Source organism: Pezoporus occidentalis, unplaced genomic scaffold (assembly GCF_034315485.1).
Source record: "Pezoporus occidentalis ecotype Australia unplaced genomic scaffold, CSIRO_AGI_Poc_V1 ctg35, whole genome shotgun sequence".
Taxonomy (NCBI): domain Eukaryota; kingdom Metazoa; phylum Chordata; class Aves; order Psittaciformes; family Psittacidae; genus Pezoporus; species Pezoporus occidentalis.
The window spans coordinates 8,048,456-8,066,397 of NW_026915483.1; the positions used below are offsets into that span (position 1 = coordinate 8,048,456).

Consider the following 17,942-nt stretch of genomic DNA (forward strand, 5'->3'; position numbering starts at 1 on the left):
AGGTCAGGTGTTCAGTGCATCCTGACACAATACCTATTTTGAAATGAGTTGCTGTATTCCCAGCAAATTGGAAATGAAAGGATGTCTTCTCATCACAAAGACAGTAATTTCAGCAGGATCAAGTTCTTTTTTTCTCCCCCTCTATGGAAATGCAGGAATGATTAATAATCAACACATTTTTGTAGCTGCTTTTGTTCTATATTCTTTGAACCTCTTAGGCTGTCATCTATTAATTTTAAACCTCAGAAGGCACAAGTATAGAAATAGATGATGTAGTAATCCAGGGGCTTCTGAGGATGTGCAACTTGCTTGTGAAGGAATATGTGTTTTCTATTATCTGTGTGCCTCCTGCCTGAAAATATTTCACTTAAACACAAAAGGGGTCTCGGTTTGCTTTTAAATAAATAATCTCTTCATCCTGTGGAGTGTTAAAATCCCTCAGAGTGTATTAAAGCTGTGCAGCTTTCATAACTACAAAGTCAAGAGCTTCTATTTGCAGTGCTTCCATCACTGCTGGCTATGCTGCTACTTCATCTTCTTTCCTGCTATTTCTTATATTTAAACTAAAACTTAAAAAACACTAACCTTATATTTATTCTACTGTGAGCAGGCTTTGGCCTTGGAAATACCAGGTATCCAAGTATAGAAAAGCCTGAAGAGAAACTGCTACATTTCAACAGGGAATTGCAAATTTCATTTTAATTTTAGTATTGCTGTGCAAAAAGGAGTTTGGTTTGGGTGGTTTTTCAAGTAATGAAGAAACAGCTGTGTTGGTGTTAAATATTCAGTGAGGCTTGTGATTTCTTCAAAGATCTTTAACTAGATAGATTTCCCTCATCTGAAAGTATTCTGAAATGGATTTTTGAGAGAGGGCAAATAATTCTGCTTGACTCTTACCTTTCTCCAGTTGGCATCCTGCAAAGTCTGGGTTTGTGTCTAACAAACTGCATGGCGACCCACTTTTTTGTTGCCAACAAAGTATTTGATGCTTGCTGTAACTGCAGAAAAGTTGGTGAAAACTTTCTACTAAATGCTTAAAATAGCCAGGGGAGATTTGGAAAAAATGAGTGGTGTGTAACACAACCAGCCTGGCTGAAGCTAAAAGTACTTCCAGATCATCTGGAAAAGAGCGCAGTAGAGAGTAGCAGAGGGAGAAGAACTGTGCTGCAGCTGATCTCTGAAAGTAGCAAACATGGGAAGTTTTAATAGTGGCTGGTGTCCAGCTCTCACCCAGCAAAGGCACCACTGAGCTTTGGATGTTGGCAGTGTCAGTTTAGCAGCTCTCTGAGCTGTCTTCATGCACCAAGGGTAGAATTGACATAACAACATCACTTGATGTCCTGAGTTTCCAGGGGGAAACTGAAGACAAGACTAGGCAGCTTGGTGTGAAAAAGGTGACTGGATCTTGGGTGGGCTCTTATATACTGTACTTGCTTCTCCAAATCATTCTTGCCTCTTGGAAGTTATTAGCTACATTGGACAAGTCTTGCATTGTATTTTATAATAGTTTGACTAATGGTACTTAAATTCCCATGCAACTTAAAATAAAAATATCAGTCTGGTCAGATGTTTCATTTTGCTGTGAGAGCAAATATTGTGTATATGTAATTGTATTGAACCCAGCAGGTAGAATGAGACCGGGTTAGCCAGCGAGGCAGTGGTCATGGGGCAGCACTGCAGGGAGCTTGCTGAACTGATGGTATGCGAAACTGTGATGGGCCATTTCTTGGATCAGGTCCTGCAGCCGTGAGCCCAGATGCTGTTACCCCTTTTATAGGGACTGACCATGCCGTGATTTTTGCTTCCCTAGTAGCAGCTTACCTACCCCACGCAATGCACTTCATGTTCACTACAGGATGGAGGTAAGAAGTGCGGCGGAGGCTCCTGGTAGGCTGAAAGTTTTGCATTAGGGGATGCTTTTCCAGCCTGATGTCTTGTAAGTGTTGCTGTTTTGGATGATTTTCTTTTTTTGCCAGGTACGTTTGCCAGACCTGTTTTAAACGACAGGTCTGTGTTCCTAAAAAGTGATTGGCAAAATACATTGGTGGTGAAGGGAAAAAATCCCAGCCTTTGAGAAATTCTGGTTCCTGTACTTTAGGAGCATAAATAATGATGGTGAATGTGAATGAGGAAGTTGGGAAACCTTGGGAGATGAGGATTATCTGAGCAAGACGTAATTCCCCCCAAGTATGAGGCGGAGACCTGTACGTTGCTGTCATGGAAGGAAAAGAGAAGGGGTGGATTAATCGGTTGTTGGGGACTGAGTAAATTAATTGGGATGGAAGTAGAGAATATGACTGGTTGGGCTTGGACTGGCAGGAAAGGTTAGAAGTTTGGAAACGATGACTGGGTAGGAAAGGAGCAAGGTCTAGTATAAGAGAGGGGAATGGAAAAGGGAGAAGAGAAAATGAAAAGCATGGGGTAGAAGGATTTGCAGTTGGTGTAATGTAGCTGGCAAGTTTTTCTCTTCATTGAACCCCAGAATACTTCAGGACATGGAATTTTCTAGTGTTTCAAATATCCTTGATTTGGCTATTCCTCTGTGATGCTGGTACATGCAGAAGATAACCACACATTACTGGCAGTATTTTTGTGAGCAGAGGCCCATGTGGGGATCTGAATGTCCAAACAGAGAGAGCATTAATGTATCACATGGTGCAATTACAGTCTTACTGAGTCCACTTTATTAGCTGCAAAGCAATTGCTGATGAAAGAACAGGATTTAGCTTGGAAGCATTGAAATACACATTTAATACATGTCCGTATAGCTATCATTCATCGTCCATGTGCTTGATGGGGTAGTATACCATTAAGCAATCAGTTTTTCCTGCAGGACCTTTGTTCAGTGCTCAGGCCTGATGATGTGTCATCATTTCATCAGCAGTTGCATAGTACTTTATTTTTATACCTTTTCAGTTTGCAGTTCTGCTATTTTTCACTGTGTATCATAACGATCTGAAAAGAAAATGCATTCCTTTATAGAGCTTGAATATTAACAATGGTAAGATGTAACTAATTTGCAGTAATATATTTTTGTCACCTTTCATGTGTGTCTAAAGCTGCTTGAATCCATAATCAGAGCAGATAACTGATTGTTTTGGCTGCTTTGGCTTCATTTTGGATCTGTTAGGAATAAGACCTCACTTCAATAAGCATAGTGTCCGACACGTAGCTGTTTTATCTTACACAGTCATCGCTGCTGTGGGTTGGAGATTGCTGACCATGATGGTGCTCAGCTAGCACAGCCTTGCAGGTGTTGGTTTAGATAAACATATAAGCCCATGGAATCTGCAGATCTGAAAGTCTTCTGGCCATAAACTTCACATAGCTTGACCTGTGCTGACATAACATTCAGTACTGGCCAGCCTCTTGTGGTCATACTGGGGTGACGTTTAACTCCTCAACCACTTAAGAAATGATTTCCTAGAACAAATACTAGGGGGGAGAAATAGGCTGGGTGCTTTTCATTGTTTGCTTTAGATCTGTAGCTTTGTAGCTAGGCAGAAAATCTTAAGAAAAACGTGATGTTTTGCTTTCTTGGGTTGAACAAGGTCAAACACTTGTAGACCTTTCCCTTGTGCTAAGGGAAGAGAGGGGGTTGCTCGCAGTTAACAATTCAGAAGTTAAACTGAACTTGACAACTTTCTTGACTGAGAAGGATGGAAAAAAGTACACTTGCACTGTGACTAAATCTAGCATACGATTAATTCTTCTATGCAGTTCTGTGTGTTAATTGCTGTCATTGTGTGAACTGATGGTTTAAGCAAAAATAGAATATTTTATAACTGGTGTGTTGCTTACAATGCACAGTCTTAGCTTAAAGTGCCAGCCCGCAGTGGCTTTTTGAATCTATTCTGCTGTCAATCTCTGTGAATCATCTTTATGTAAATGAAAAATACGTTGAAGAGAGCAAGCGTGGAAAGTGTGGTTTGCACTTCGTTTTCCACTTCTTGTTTGTTTGAAGCTGTGAGCTGGTAGTGTCAAAGTGGAGGGGAGTGTTTCTGGATAGATGCGATTAAGTCTCCTTCCACGTACCCTCGGCTCTTTTCTTCCACAGTTTGTGTGTCACTGTTAAAGGTCCCGAGTGTAATACCCAGCTCCTCCTGGTATACTGGGCCACGAGGTAAGCAGGCTGCAGCAATCGCTGTGGTGGTTTTGGACAAGTTGATCAGCCCATTTGGCAGTCAGTGGCTCACTGAGATGGATCTGCCACCACTGCTTCACCCTATTAGAAGGGGATTTAGTTTTGAAGGCAGACCTTTGCCCTTCTGTGCAAGGTGTTTGATGTTGTCTGGTGCTTCAAAAGTGGATTAGGCAGGCTGAGGGACATCAAATGGATCTTTTCCTTGGGGGTGAGTGAAGGTATCAGTCTCAAATGGCATCCCAAGGTAAAATTGTCAAGGTCTGACTCTAGTGGGGCAACTTTAGCACCCCCTTGAGCAACTTTAACACTGGCAGAGCTGAAATGACTTGTCTGCAGTGTGGGGCTTTTCCCTTTTTAGTTGACATGCATCATGTGAGCCTATAAAGAGCTGACAGGGAAGATGAAGCCCTCAGATAGGTCTCTCCTCACTTTGTTGCTTCCCTAAGTGCAGCACTTGCCTACAAGAATACACCAGGAGCCTTGAGAAATACCACGTGGATTAGAAGCCTGCAGCCTTACATCCCTGCCGTTGCCAGAGAGGCACTGGGAACAGCCTTCTGGCTTTTGGCACTTTGTTTAAACTTCTACGCTGCTACTTTAGGCACTGCCTTTGAATAGCTTAATTTATTTTTTGCGTATTCAGTTGCTTAGCAACAAAGGGGAGGAAAAACAGTAAAGGCAGCTAATTTGGTTTTATTACTGATAAGTTAGACTCCCTTGAATACAAAAAAAGTCTTTTTAATAAGACTAATGAGTTGTAATTCCTCCTTTTGCCAGGCTGGATGTTAAATAAACTCTTTCGATGGGCTGGGTAAAGAACCTGACACCCTGAGGGGTTTACTGGTACCTCGAGCGATGCTTTGAATGTCTGAGCTTGTGGCTGCTATTATTTGGGGGTGTTTTATGCTGCTGTTGCTTTATTAAGTGAGTTTCTCCAATAAGTTTCTCCAGTTCCTTGTGCCTCATTTTTTCCCTAGCAATAGGAGGGATTTGATTGAAAAACTCAACAAACAACAGAAAACCCCAAAAGCACACCCTCTCCCCCCCCCCCCCCCCCCCAAACATGAGTTGTGTACAGTAGTGTGCCTGCTAAAATCCAGAAACTACAAGCTGAAAGTGTGCAGAACAAATCTGTTTTCCTGGGAAAGCATTGGAACGCTGTGACCATTTTAGTATGGTACCGATTTTGACTGGGACAAGTTATAAATTCTCTTGTCTTGCATCAGATGTTTGGCAGCAACAGTTAATTTTTATCATTCATGGGGCAACATTCCTGGTGCTCAAAAAAGCATTTGTCTGATTAAGAGCTTTTTGGAATTTGTTTATAAAGCTTTCCTTGCTGCTGGTTCCTTGGACAGTGTTAGCAGCACAAATCCAGATAATTACAAATGCTTGAAGCAATCTTTGTGTTTATTTCATCTGTTTTTATAGATTGCCTGTTCAAACTATGTCCCATGAACCGGTACTCCGCTCAAAAGCAGTTCTGGAAAGCAGCAAAGCCAGGAGCTAACAGCACCACAGATGCCGTGCTACTCAACAAACTGCATGTAAGTAGTCATGTTTAGGCTCCTTTTGATCATCAACACTCTCGCCCATACTGCTTTAAATATGTGTTTCCAATCAACTTGATGCAGTTAACCAGGAGACACTGAGAAGGTATGTAGAAATCCATATACAGGACCCCTTCTGAAACGTTCACTGAGATCTAACTTTGACTTATGACAACATGCTGTTCAAGGTCTGTGTTTCCCAGTACCAGTATTTACGATACTGGGTTAAAGTTGTGGTAACCATTTAAGCTTTTGTCATTAACCTGGGCTAATTGTAGTAGTGCTGTATGTGGGCACTTTGGGTGGTAACAGCATAATAAGAGGACCCTGCTAACAATTATATGGAGTAGAAGATTCTGAGACATTGCATCTTGACATCTAAACTCATGGGAGTTAGTTGGGCTGGTAGATACCATCTGAGCTACCAGTCTGATAACTCTGTAGGGATTCCACAAACAAACATAGCTGCTGTTAATACATGTAAAGGTTGATGGGTAATTATGAGTAATTATAAGGCCAGACAGCCTCTCCTTCCTTATTAGCTTGTAGTATTTAATATTTTCTGTGTAAAATGTTGACATTCAGCAGTTGAAAACCCAGTAAAGCAGTTGATTGCTGGTTTTAGAATTCCTATATAAAAAAAAGCCAGCTTAACTTAAATACCATCTGTTGAATTTAGAGTTAAATAAACTCCATGTTTATGTTAAAATTACATAGCTAGAATACTTCATGTCAAAATTACAATTCTAAATATTTTTAGTTTCTTTAAGCCTATATTAAGCTCATTGTAGACTGAAATATGAAATGGCCCTGTAGGAGAGTGTCATTTGCTGATTGCCATATGGCTGCCTTGCTCCTGCATTTCACAAAGGCTGACTGTTTGACTCATTTTGCTGCTGAAAACATAATTTTATAACCTAGAAGTATTAATTTAACAAGGAGAAAGCTATTTTGGTGCTGGCTGTAGCACAAAAGTCCCTCACTTGAGCTGCATTTCTTCTGCCCTGTTAATGATGATAAGAGAAGCAGGCCATGGCAGCAAGCTTTAAGGAACAGGGGATTCTGGGTTTGGTTTTTCTGGTGTATAGGGGAAGAGGAGAGTTTATGACTGTGGGTTTTGTGTGAGTTAATGGATTTTAAGAGAAATTATGGTCTAAATACTACATCACATAGAAGAAAAGTGCTTTGTGATTGCCCTGCATTTGAATGTAATTTAAAGTTGTTTCCTCTTTCCTCAGTACATGCCAGTTCAGGTATTTGGGTTCCTATTCATCTCACACTTTACCGGGTGGTGGTGGGATGCACATGGAAATACAGGATGTGATTTTTCCAGTATTTAGCCCCAGCCAAGTGATGTTTGTACAGAAATGTGCCACCATGCATGAACTGCTTGCTTGATTTGGTGAAAGGATTCTACAGTGTTATTGAAGATTATCTAATCTGCGTCACTTTGGATCCTTCCTATATCATGTGCCAAATCAGGCCCTCAGTGACCTGAGGCTCATGCATAGCTTTAAACTGATTTGGTCCCGTGTATATCACTCATCTATCATAACTTCTTTTTCTGTGTCATGTGTCATGCTGTCATTTGTCAGACATGCAATACACTGAAACCCCCTGCATTTAGTTTGTGTGTTGCTGGGGGGGACATGCCCTGAGATGTGTGTACATTTGTTACATCTGTGATCAGATGTCTTTGTCGGTGCACGTCACTCCTAACAAAATTGATGATGCAACATGTATTCATCATCACTTGCCTTTTTTGGCTTCTGTTTGTCTGCTGGTTGAATTTATTGTCTGCTATGGAGCGCTCAGTGCTGAGGTCAGGTTATTTTAAGTTAATGCCATTTAAGGGATTTAAAATGTGGGACACTTGTCTTTCTTTGGTATCAAGAATTGGTGCTGGTTGAGAAGCTGACATCTAGTGGCCAGAGAAAATGATTCTGTCGTGAACGATTGTCAGTTCTGGTGTGTGCTTTTGAAATGCATCCAAAGTTTTAATCATATTTTTGCAGAATATGCTATTTTCTTTATTTGCAATAGATGTGGCACCCAATCCAGTGCAGGCAGAGAAGTCTGTGCTTGCCGTTGAGAGGGGCCCTAGTGTCTTGAAGAAACCCTTTCTTGACAGAATACTTTGAAATCAAGCAAAAGAAGAGTTGTATTTCAGTAATAAAGAGCAAATCATGTGGCATTGTGTTTCTGAATGTATTTTTGAATGTGCATGAGCAGCTGTATTCCAGGTTCTCTCAGAGTCAGAGCCAACTGTCCTACCTAGCGCAACTTCCAAAAATAGCATGTTTTACGTAAGCTGAGGATGATGAAATTTTGTAACATTATACAGATGCTCTTCCTTTGCAGTAGCTGAACTTTTTCCTGTGTTACTATTACTTTATCTTACTACAGTTAGGAACTGCGGGCACTTTTCCTCTCCAGCAGAAAACTGGACCTACTTTTGTCCTTGAGATCTGAGAACCAAACCATAAACGTTGATGCTTAGGCTCCTAAAAAGTCTAGTTTTACATTACTCTCTACCACCAGATGCCAGTTAAAGAAAATAGTTTTACTGATTTATTAAAAAAGTAATTTTTCATGTTAAGGGAGAGTTTCTTCACAAAATGAAATAGTTTACAAACAGCCAGGGCAAAATAGCTCACTTGTAAAAAACAAAGCAAAGTGCAAGAGGCTAGTTAGAAATGAAGTTATTAAATAGAACAATGTATCCTTATGATTATTCATTTTTGCAAGGGCTTTCCATTTTTTTTACTGTATTAGTGTTGTACAGAAATGCTCAGCTGCATCTTCACAGCCAGTCTCTAGTAGCACAGAGTATCCTTCAGCCTCATGAAGTGCGAACTATGTGGTGCTGGAGGTTGGGAACTCAAGTGCTCAGAGCTGCAGTGGGCATTTATTAATGTCTTATAAATAATCCTGCTGCATGGTGAAGATGATTAGAGTTGCCATAAAAAGACAGGCTGGAGAACAGTTGGGGCCTGTGTTGGCAAAGTAAAATAAAGAGCCAAAGTTGTGGTCCTTTCCTTTCCATTTGCACAGAAGTCTGTAGAAAGGTATATGAACTTCCTGGCTTGAGTTGTTACCCATCCCTCTTCACCTCCTCCCATATATGTGGTATTGTCTTCTCATGGCTGGTTTTCTGTCTTGTTGGAGAGGACAGGGAGGTACTGTAGTGTGTCCAGAGAAGGGCAATGGCGCTGGTGGAGGGTTTGGAGCACAAGTCTGAAGAGGAGCAGCTGAGGAAAGTGGGGTTCAGCCTGCAGAAAAAGAGGCTTGAGGGGACCTTATCACCATCTACAACTACCTGAAAGGGGGATGGAGCAAGGTGGCGGTTGGTCTCTTCTCCCAAGTAACAAGCTATAGGACAAGAGGAAATGGCCTCAAGTGGTGCCAGGGGATTTTTTTAGATTTGGTATTAGGAAAAATGTCTTTACTGAGAGGGTCGTCAAGCATTGGAACAGGCTGCCCAGCAAAGTGGTGGAGTCACCACCCCTGGAGGTATTTAAAGATGTGTAGATGTGGCACTCAGGGACATGGCTTAGTGGTGAACTTGGCAGTGCTGGGTTAAGAGTTGGGCTCGATGATCTTAAAGGTCTTTTCTAACCTAAACAATTCTGTGCAATTATGGGTTGCTGAAACGGTGTTTGTCTCTCTTTCTGAACAACTGAAAAAGGGAATTGGAAATTACGCTGTTGAAAGAAGGAGATTGCACTGTTTCAGATGCTCACCATTTCCCCAGTTCTTTGAAATACTCTTAACCTTGGGTCTTCAGCCACTCCTTTTACAAAACAGTCAGCAATTGACTTATTCTTCTTTAATTTCAGCATGCGGCAGATTTGGAAAAGAAACAGAATGAAACTGAAAACAGAAAGCTGTTGGGAACAGTCATCCAGTATGGCAATGTTATCCAGGTAGGCTGTGAACATCTTTGCAAGCCGTGCAGGATTTTGATCAAACTCTTCTGTTCAATGTGACTTCAAATTTCTGTAATTCGTGGACAAGAGTCTGGTTTTGCGAGGTACTAGCAGTGTTCTGAATTGGGATCCTGTAAAGGAGAACTTTACAGGAGTACTTTTAAGTACTTTTAATGATGAAAGATATAACAATAATAATGATATCCTTTTTTGATTGGACTACCAACATCAATACTATCAAGAGCTGTGATAAATTTTTGCCTGTATTTTCCCATAACTCCCATATGTTCTGTAAGTATTTATCAGAGTCAGAAGGCATCAAAAAGTGATTTTTCTATACAAAAGTACTTGTCTGTTAATTTTACCTGGAACTGAAAAACAGCTTGTTGGAGCTGGGTAGGTTGGGAGCTGGGATGTGACCTGTTGCAGTATACATACCCATGCTGGTGGTGTGCAGTCTGCAAGGTGTTATGCATCTGATGGTAGAAGAATGTGGTGCTTGGGGGAGAGTCTTCAAAGAAGCAGTCATGTTGTCTGTGAAATGAGACAGAGCAAAGCAAGATAAGGGCAGCTTTACTTCCCACCACCCTCTTTGTACCAGGGAAAACCACTTAGTCCCCAGCATTTTGCAACTTTTGATCCTGGGATTTTGAGCAGGCTGTCATAAAGTGATGAGGGCATTTCTAAGCGTTTATCACTTGCTGCAGAAGGGACAGTTGGATTAGCTGAAGGTGTTTTGTGCTGTAGGACTGTATACTACTGAAAGAAGTGTAAGTGAAATTGTGCCAGAATTCATAAGTATTTTTATATAATCTAGTCTTTATTTTAATTCCTGTGTAGTATTCTCATTATCTTTTGCTCTCTATTAATTACGGGGAGGAAAAATGAGCATTCTTAGAACTGAACTCTAATTCTTATTCTAGCTGCTTCACTTAAAAAGTAACAAATACTTAACAGTAAATAAGAGGCTTCCAGCTCTGCTAGAGAAGAATGCTATGAGGGTGACCTTGGATGAAGCTGGAAATGAAGGTTCCTGGTTCTACATACAGCCCTTCTACAAACTGCGTTCCATTGGAGACAGTGTAAGTGCGGAGGGGAATATCTTCACATACTGCTTTGTGCACAGCTTGGCAAAGCTCGTTTCAGGAGGCCTGTCTTGCAATTAATGAAATGCACAGAGCTACCGCATGATGATGCAGGAACAACCTTTTTCCTATGCTGTCATGAGGGGGAGGAAAATTGCTATGGTAACTTGTATTTTGGAAACGTGGAATGATTTAACGTTGGAGGGAGTAAGGGACCTAATTATGCTATCCTTTCACAATTCTTGTCCAGTGCAAAATGGTAGGAAATGTTGAGTTCCTTCAGTAGATTTGGAACAAATAATTGGCATCTTGGGTTTTAATGTTCTCAGATTGGAATGAAAATACATCATCAATTTGTATATGAGGAATGAAGTAATGATGAGGTTAAATGGTCCTGTTCATGGGAAACATGTAAAATAATCAGTTCCAAATTAAATGCATTACCATTTTAATCTCTTAATCTCCATTTTATAAAATCTGAGTCACTTGGGTATACTATTTACCTAAAACCAGGAGGTAATAAGCCTCTATGTGTGCTATAATCCAGGTATATATTTGGCACCTAGGTGTACCAGACTTCATCAAGCAGGAATAATTTATCCTGTAGACTAGCCCCATATAGAATCACAGAATCATAGAATAGTTAGGGTTGGAAAGAACCTTAAGATCATCCGGTTCCAACCCCCCTGCCATGGGCAGGGACACCTCACACTAAACCATGCCACCCAAGGCTCTGTCCAGCCTGGCCTTGACCACCGCCAGGGATGGAGCATTCACAACCTCCCTGGGCAACCCATTCCAGTGCCTCACCACCCTCACAGTAAAGAACTTCTTCCTTATATCCAATCTAAACTTCCCCTGTTTAAGTTTGAACCCATTACCCCTTGTTCTGTCACTACAGTCCCTAATGAAGAGTCCCTCTCCAGCATCCTTGTAGGCCCCCTTCAGACAGTGGAAGGCTGCTATGAGGTCTCCACGCAGCCTTCTCTTCTCCAGGCTGAGCAGCCCCAACTTCTTCAGCCTGTCTTCATACAGGAGGTGCTCCAGTCCCCTGATCATCCTCGTGGCCTCCTCTGGACTTGTTCCAACAGTTCCATGGCCTTTTTATGTTGAGGACACCAGAACTGCACACAGTACTCCGAGTGAGGTGTCAATGTTTTGATATGTTTTGATGTGACTGTTCTTTTTCTACAGGCACATTCACACACATGGTGAAGCCAAAGCCACAGGGTAGTGCAGTCTTAGTGGCCCTAAGTGCTTTTCAATTGCACCAGTTCTCAGACATGTTATTACTAAGAATAGTTCTTTTCAATACACGAAAAGGCTTTTTGATTTTAGACTTTGTCCTAGAAGAAGGGAAGAACAGGATCTTTATTGTCCAGAATAAAATGCATTTGTCTTGCCAGCCTGGTCAATAATCTGAGTTTACAGGTGAAAGTGCATCTTGGAGGAGGAAGAGTTTTGGCTGACCTTTTCTATAGGAATTATTTATTAAATGTTAACCAATGAAGCAAGTTCATGGAAAGCAGCACATAGGTTAGTTACCAGAATTGCAGTCCGTGTTTCTTCTGAAAGTCTCCAGGCCCAGTAGTATGGGTTTTCTTTTTCTGTCTGAATGACTGAGTATGGTGAGCTAAATTCTGAAGCAAACAGAATCCTGGTTTTCATACTCAAGCCTGGCATCTCTCCAGACTGCAAGAAGGTGATTTCCTGCCATCACTCCCATTAAAAAAGGAGAGAAAAAGTGCTGTCTCAGGGTGCAGATTTCTGTCTAATGCTGCACTTATCTACAGGTTGTCATTGGAGACAAAGTAGTCCTGAATCCTGTCAACGCCGGCCAGCCTCTCCACGCCAGTAGTCATCAGCTTGTTGATAATCCAGGGTGCAATGAGGTAAGGGCAGGCTGACACAGCTGGAGCAGCTGCACAAACCTCTGTATGTTTCAACTAAGCTGCTTAGATTTGTGTTGTACAAATCAGCAAGTAGGTCTGTACCTGTGGCATTGTTTGGGAATCTTGTTGATCAGCAACTTAACAGAGCTAGCAGACTTTTCTCATACCTGTTGTGTGTTGGACGGAGGCTTGAGTTTGATTTATTTTGCTTGACTAGCTAAGATTTTCCTTCAAAATCAAAAGTTACAGCATAATGATGCGTAGCAAGTGACTTCCTAACAAGTCGACTCTGTAGTTACTTGTTCTGGAGTAAATACAGAAAGGACTTTCCCTCTCGGGTAATGCAACAGGAAGTAGTAGTCTGTGGCAGTATCTTGTCCTAAGTCTGAGACAGTGGGAATAATGGTTTTGGTTCTCCTTTTAGGTCAACTCTGTGAACTGCAATACCAGCTGGAAAATAGTCCTCTTCATGAAATGGAGTGATAACAAAGATGATATTCTCAAAGGGGTAAGACTCCAAACTCTAGTTACTTGTAGCTTGTTTGCTGATGTACTGATGTACCTCTGTACTGATGATGGCTGTCTGGTCTTTGACAGGGGGATGTGGTGAGACTGTTTCATGCAGAACAGGAGAAGTTCCTGACTTGCGATGAGCATAGGAAGAAGCAGCATGTCTTCCTGAGAACGACAGGGAGGCAGTCAGCCACATCTGCAACCAGTTCAAAAGCCCTGTGGGAGGTAGAGGTAAGAATTGTAACCCAAGCTGTAGGTGGCTTTATAGGAACAATGACTCTTTCTGTTTAAAAACAGTGTACGTGGATTTCTTTTTCTTTTTCTTTTTTTTTTTTTTAAGGTAAAATTCTTCCTGGTGTTAGAAGTTTAACCTTGAAATGCCTTTGCTTACTGTGGTGCTTTCTGTGCAAAATCAAAATGGAGTTCTGATCTCTGGTGATGCAGCAGATCACTCTCAAATTCAGGTTCCTGACAATTCAGAAAAAGGAGACAAAGAAATACCTGTGAAGTTATTTTCTTACCAGTCACTAAAGTGTAATAGCAGCTAATAATTTCAGCTGTCCTGCTGAGTGTACTGAACACGCTATTTTTGGTGTGAATAATGCGATTATGCATATCCTCATTTGATGGGAGATCGCAAGCCTTTGCTAGTCCCTATGTGTTGCTCGTCTGAATTATCTTTTTTCTTTACTTGGCTTTTAAATAGTGACCTTGGACATCACTTGCTTCTTAAAATAGCCTCAATCTATTGGTGTTACAAGAGTTCTATGATTAAGTGCTTACCATGCAAACTGCATGTGAGAATTGTAAAATTAATTGGAATGGTGGATAGATGTTTTTCATGTTCTTTTTCCAGAAGTGTCTGCTTTGGTACACAGCTTCTCCCATATTTGAATGTAAAGCCTACCTATCGTTTTCATTATTTTGACAAGTTAGAGCGCAACAGTAGCTTCTGTGGTTACTGTCCGCATTTTCCACTGGGTATCCACTGGTCCTCCATTTACCCAGTTATGCACTGACCTGGTTATACATGTGAGGCAGAAGTAAGATAGTCCTTTCCCAACTCAGCTCTGCTGAGTTTCCCCTAAGGAAAGGGGTGCAGCCGTAGAGTAGCTGATACGAAGTAACAGCTCATCTGATGTTGGAGGCATCTGTTGATGATGGAGAGCTTAGAGAGTAAATACAAATACCTTTGTATTCTTTCGTACAGCAGCATTGCATTCGAAATATTTCCAGGTGTCTTCCCTCACCCACTTCAAGAAGGTGAAAGTAAAAAATTAGTTATACCAAAAAAGGTAAAGGAGTAGTTATATTTCTTTAGGAAACTTGTTTCGAGGCACATGCACATCTAGAGCACCTTCTCTAATTACTTCTCTGCCAACTTGCGCCATAATCTTAGTGTTATCCTTCATAACTCGTTGAACTGAACTAATTGTAGCCAGCCCAAAGTATTTACTGTGAGTTGTTCATATATCAGAGGTTGTTTCATCTTTTTTAGAGCTCCTTGTTTCCTCTTACCTGTACATAAAATACTGTAAATGCTGAGTTGGAAGTGGAGGTCACTGACTTACAATATAAATGCGGTTTCCCTTTTCTTGTAGGTGGTACAGCATGATCCCTGTCGTGGTGGTGCGGGGTACTGGAATAGCCTTTTCAGGTTCAAACACCTTGCTACTGGACACTACCTGGCAGCAGAGGTAGGTGTTGGGGCTTGCTCAGGAGCTCTGCCTTTCCTTTTCACAGTATTTTCTTCCTTTTGCACCTTCTGAAAATCTTTCATTTCCTGCCCTAAAAATAGACACAGGGGAGGGGAGGAGAGTGGTGTTTGGGTCCTTTAATATTAATACAAAATTAGAAGGCTAAACATAGTGAGGAAGATAAGAAAGATGTGACAGAATACCATGGTACAGGAGGAGTCTTGAGCTTATTTCACTTTTTGTATGAATTCAAGAGGCAGTAACTCTTCTTCTGCACAGAATAGACACTAAATGGTATTCTGTCATATGGGCAGTAGAATCAAAATGTATTTATTAATAGATTAATAAATTGTAAATGGTTGAAAGCTTTTGGGGGAAAATGAATTCAACTATTGTTAGTTTCCCTTGAATCATTGATTTCTGAGCTGAACTGAGTGTAAAATGAAACATAGTTAGACTTCAGACCAGTCTTGTAAGAACTGTAGGTAATGCTTAGCTGTCCAAACACAAAATAGTGTACATCTCCATAGTGAACGTCTTTCCCTCATCGAAATAAGATTTAAAGATACTTTATTTTAAATAAATAAATAAAGCTAAGGGTTATAATTTTGTGAGTTTTGCTGCTTAACACTTGTAAATGTTTATTAAAACTACTTCTGTTTACTTCAAAGCATGGATAAACCAACATGCCAATACATAAACCTCTGTAAGTAAAAGCTGTCCTGGATGAAAGAATGTGTAGCAGGGCAGAAGGGCTGTCTCAGTCCATGCTGTTGACCTGAGAGCTTGAGTGGGAAAAGTCCAGATTAAATATCCAACTTGTATTATAAGCAGATTGGAAAAACGGCGTTTAGTCACATGCTCACTGACAAAGCCTTTTCAGTAGAGAGGGACCCAGTACAGAGCTTTTCCAGTAAATCCTGAATTTGCTAATTGGCCAAACCAAAATCATGGTCGTGCGTCATACAAAAATATACCATAGGAGATTGCTCACCTGATCCGTGGTTAGAACAGTTTGTTCAAAAAGATTTCTACCAAGAAATTCCTAATTGGAATGTTCACTTGGGAATTTTAAAACCGCCCTGAAACTTGGCAACTCTCTACCCATTTTGCTCCTTTAGTGGTTACCCTGGACAAGATAATTCTCTCTGCATGTTTGCAGATTACTTAACTGCTTACTTTATGGGCAGACAGCTGCCTGGTAAGGGATGAATTGGTTTGCACAGTGTATTTTCTGCATGCCTGTAGTGCTGTAGCGGTAGAGTGCATTTCTTACACAGTAAGTTTAGAGCGCGCTGAGGTTGTTTCCCGCTTCCCACTCTGTCAGAGTTTTGACATGCCTGTGATTCTGTTCCATCAGGTAAACCCTGACTATGAGGAAGATGACCTGGAGTGTCAATCCTCAGTAAGTATAGGCAAGAGTATGATCTTGCCCCTGATAGAGGAGGGCTTGACACAGGCCCGGGTATTTACCTGGCCAGTGCATAGATGGCCCAGGCTTTGTTTCTAGTGAAGAAACTGTGAAAGAATGAGAATGATCTTGAAGGCTTTTAAGGCCTGTCCAAAGGAGTGGATATTGAAAACTGGGTTAGGCTTTAGTGAAGAGCAAAGCACTTGGAACTGAATTTATATGTTACCTGGACCCCCTCACCTCCCCCCTTTGTAGCATCTCTTTTTCTGTCTTCCTGTTTCTTAAAACTGTTTCCTTGAAGCACTCTCTTGAATAGGTCTGAAAAGCAAGCTGCTCTAGGTGACACCAGATGGCAGGTGTCCGTAATGGGATGTTCACATAGTGCTGTGCCAGTCAGTTGTCTGACCTCCATGTTTAAGAAATTAATTCCCCCTCTGGTTTTAGCTTGTCACAGGAAAGACAAGATAAAGGGTCTAGAGAGCAGGAATGGCAGGGTCAGGATGATTTAAGTGCCATTCTTCTGATTTTCCTGTGAAAGCAAGTCTTGTTTTCAATAAGTGTTGTGTCAAAGAGTGAGTGTGCTGATGCTTTTTGTTAATAGAAGCTTCTCTTTGGTGTCAAAGGGAAACGGCATTGTTTCAGTAGTTGAAAAAAGATAAAGGTGGGACAGCACTTTCCATTGTAGATTCTGTTCTTTTAGTTGGATTTGACTGAAAGCCTACGCAACTTTCTTGGTGTTTTATCCTGTATTATGGAAGATTTGCTTCATTTGGATATGAAAAAGAACTACTCCTGATTTTTGAAAGATGAATGCACTGTGACGCTTTGAAATCCTGCAGTGTGGATTTCTCCTAAAAGGATCTGTCATTATAGCCTGGCCATTAAGACACTTATCCTTGCCCCCAGATATTGAGCTGTTAATGCCATTAGTTCTTGGTGGTATTTTGCAACAAACACTGATCTGAGAGCTTGACTTGAGTAAGCATACAGAAAAATTGAATGCTCCCCTGTCCCAAGCTATTGTCTGTGGGGAAAATCCAACATTGAACTATTCTGTTGGCTTAACTTTTTGAAAGTTAATCAGTGTTGAGGTCTTCCATGTAGCCATCCATCCTCCGGGTGATATGCTAATGTCTCCTGATAAGTGCAGTAATAATGATAACACACTGGCTCCTGAGTTGCTCTGAATTTTCCCTGCTCTGTCTCTTTTACCACTAGGTGGCAAAAATAGACCATAGAGGATAGGAACAGGAGCACATAATTCATGTCTGACGTGAAATTACTGCATCGTTTAACATTCACTGGTGACAGGATGGTGTAGGCTGCTTTATCCAACTTTATCCGAACTCCAACTTGATCCAAATGTGAGCTGTCTGCAAGGCAGCAGGTTTCTTTGCACAGCTCTGTGGTTTGTTGTTTTCTCCTTATTACCTTAGTGAACCATACAAGAATAGGGTTTAAATAGGTGTGGGTAAGATCCAGCCAGTACCTTTCAAAGTTCAAGGGGACCGCTGTTGTCAGCTTTCAGGTTGTAGTTTTAGTTCTCCTTAAGTTGCCCTGTTTCTAGCTTTCTGATTTACAACTCATTTCAGCTTTGCCACACTTGCAATAGTTGACCAGTTGTCTCCTGAAATACAAATTGTGAATATAGAGCAGCTGCCTTACTGTGGGGATGGAGACAGCTGAAATGGGGAGAATTTATTCCAAGTGTGCGAATTTCT

The 17,942-nt window shown here is 41.1% G+C and overlaps 1 protein-coding gene across 2 annotated transcripts in view; it reads left to right on the plus strand.

The window, feature by feature from the left end:
- Positions 1 to 17,942, plus strand: part of ITPR1 (inositol 1,4,5-trisphosphate receptor type 1) — a 171,001-nt gene that overhangs the window by 38,862 nt on the left and 114,197 nt on the right. For both annotated transcript variants that reach the window (XM_062630383.1, XM_062630384.1), the window contains exons 5-12: positions 5,576 to 5,691; positions 9,534 to 9,620; positions 10,547 to 10,705; positions 12,502 to 12,600; positions 13,025 to 13,108; positions 13,198 to 13,344; positions 14,715 to 14,810; positions 16,171 to 16,215. In XM_062630383.1, coding sequence (XP_062486367.1) covers positions 5,576 to 5,691; positions 9,534 to 9,620; positions 10,547 to 10,705; positions 12,502 to 12,600; positions 13,025 to 13,108; positions 13,198 to 13,344; positions 14,715 to 14,810; positions 16,171 to 16,215 — 833 coding nt within the window. The remainder of the gene's footprint in view (positions 1 to 5,575; positions 5,692 to 9,533; positions 9,621 to 10,546; positions 10,706 to 12,501; positions 12,601 to 13,024; positions 13,109 to 13,197; positions 13,345 to 14,714; positions 14,811 to 16,170; positions 16,216 to 17,942) is intronic.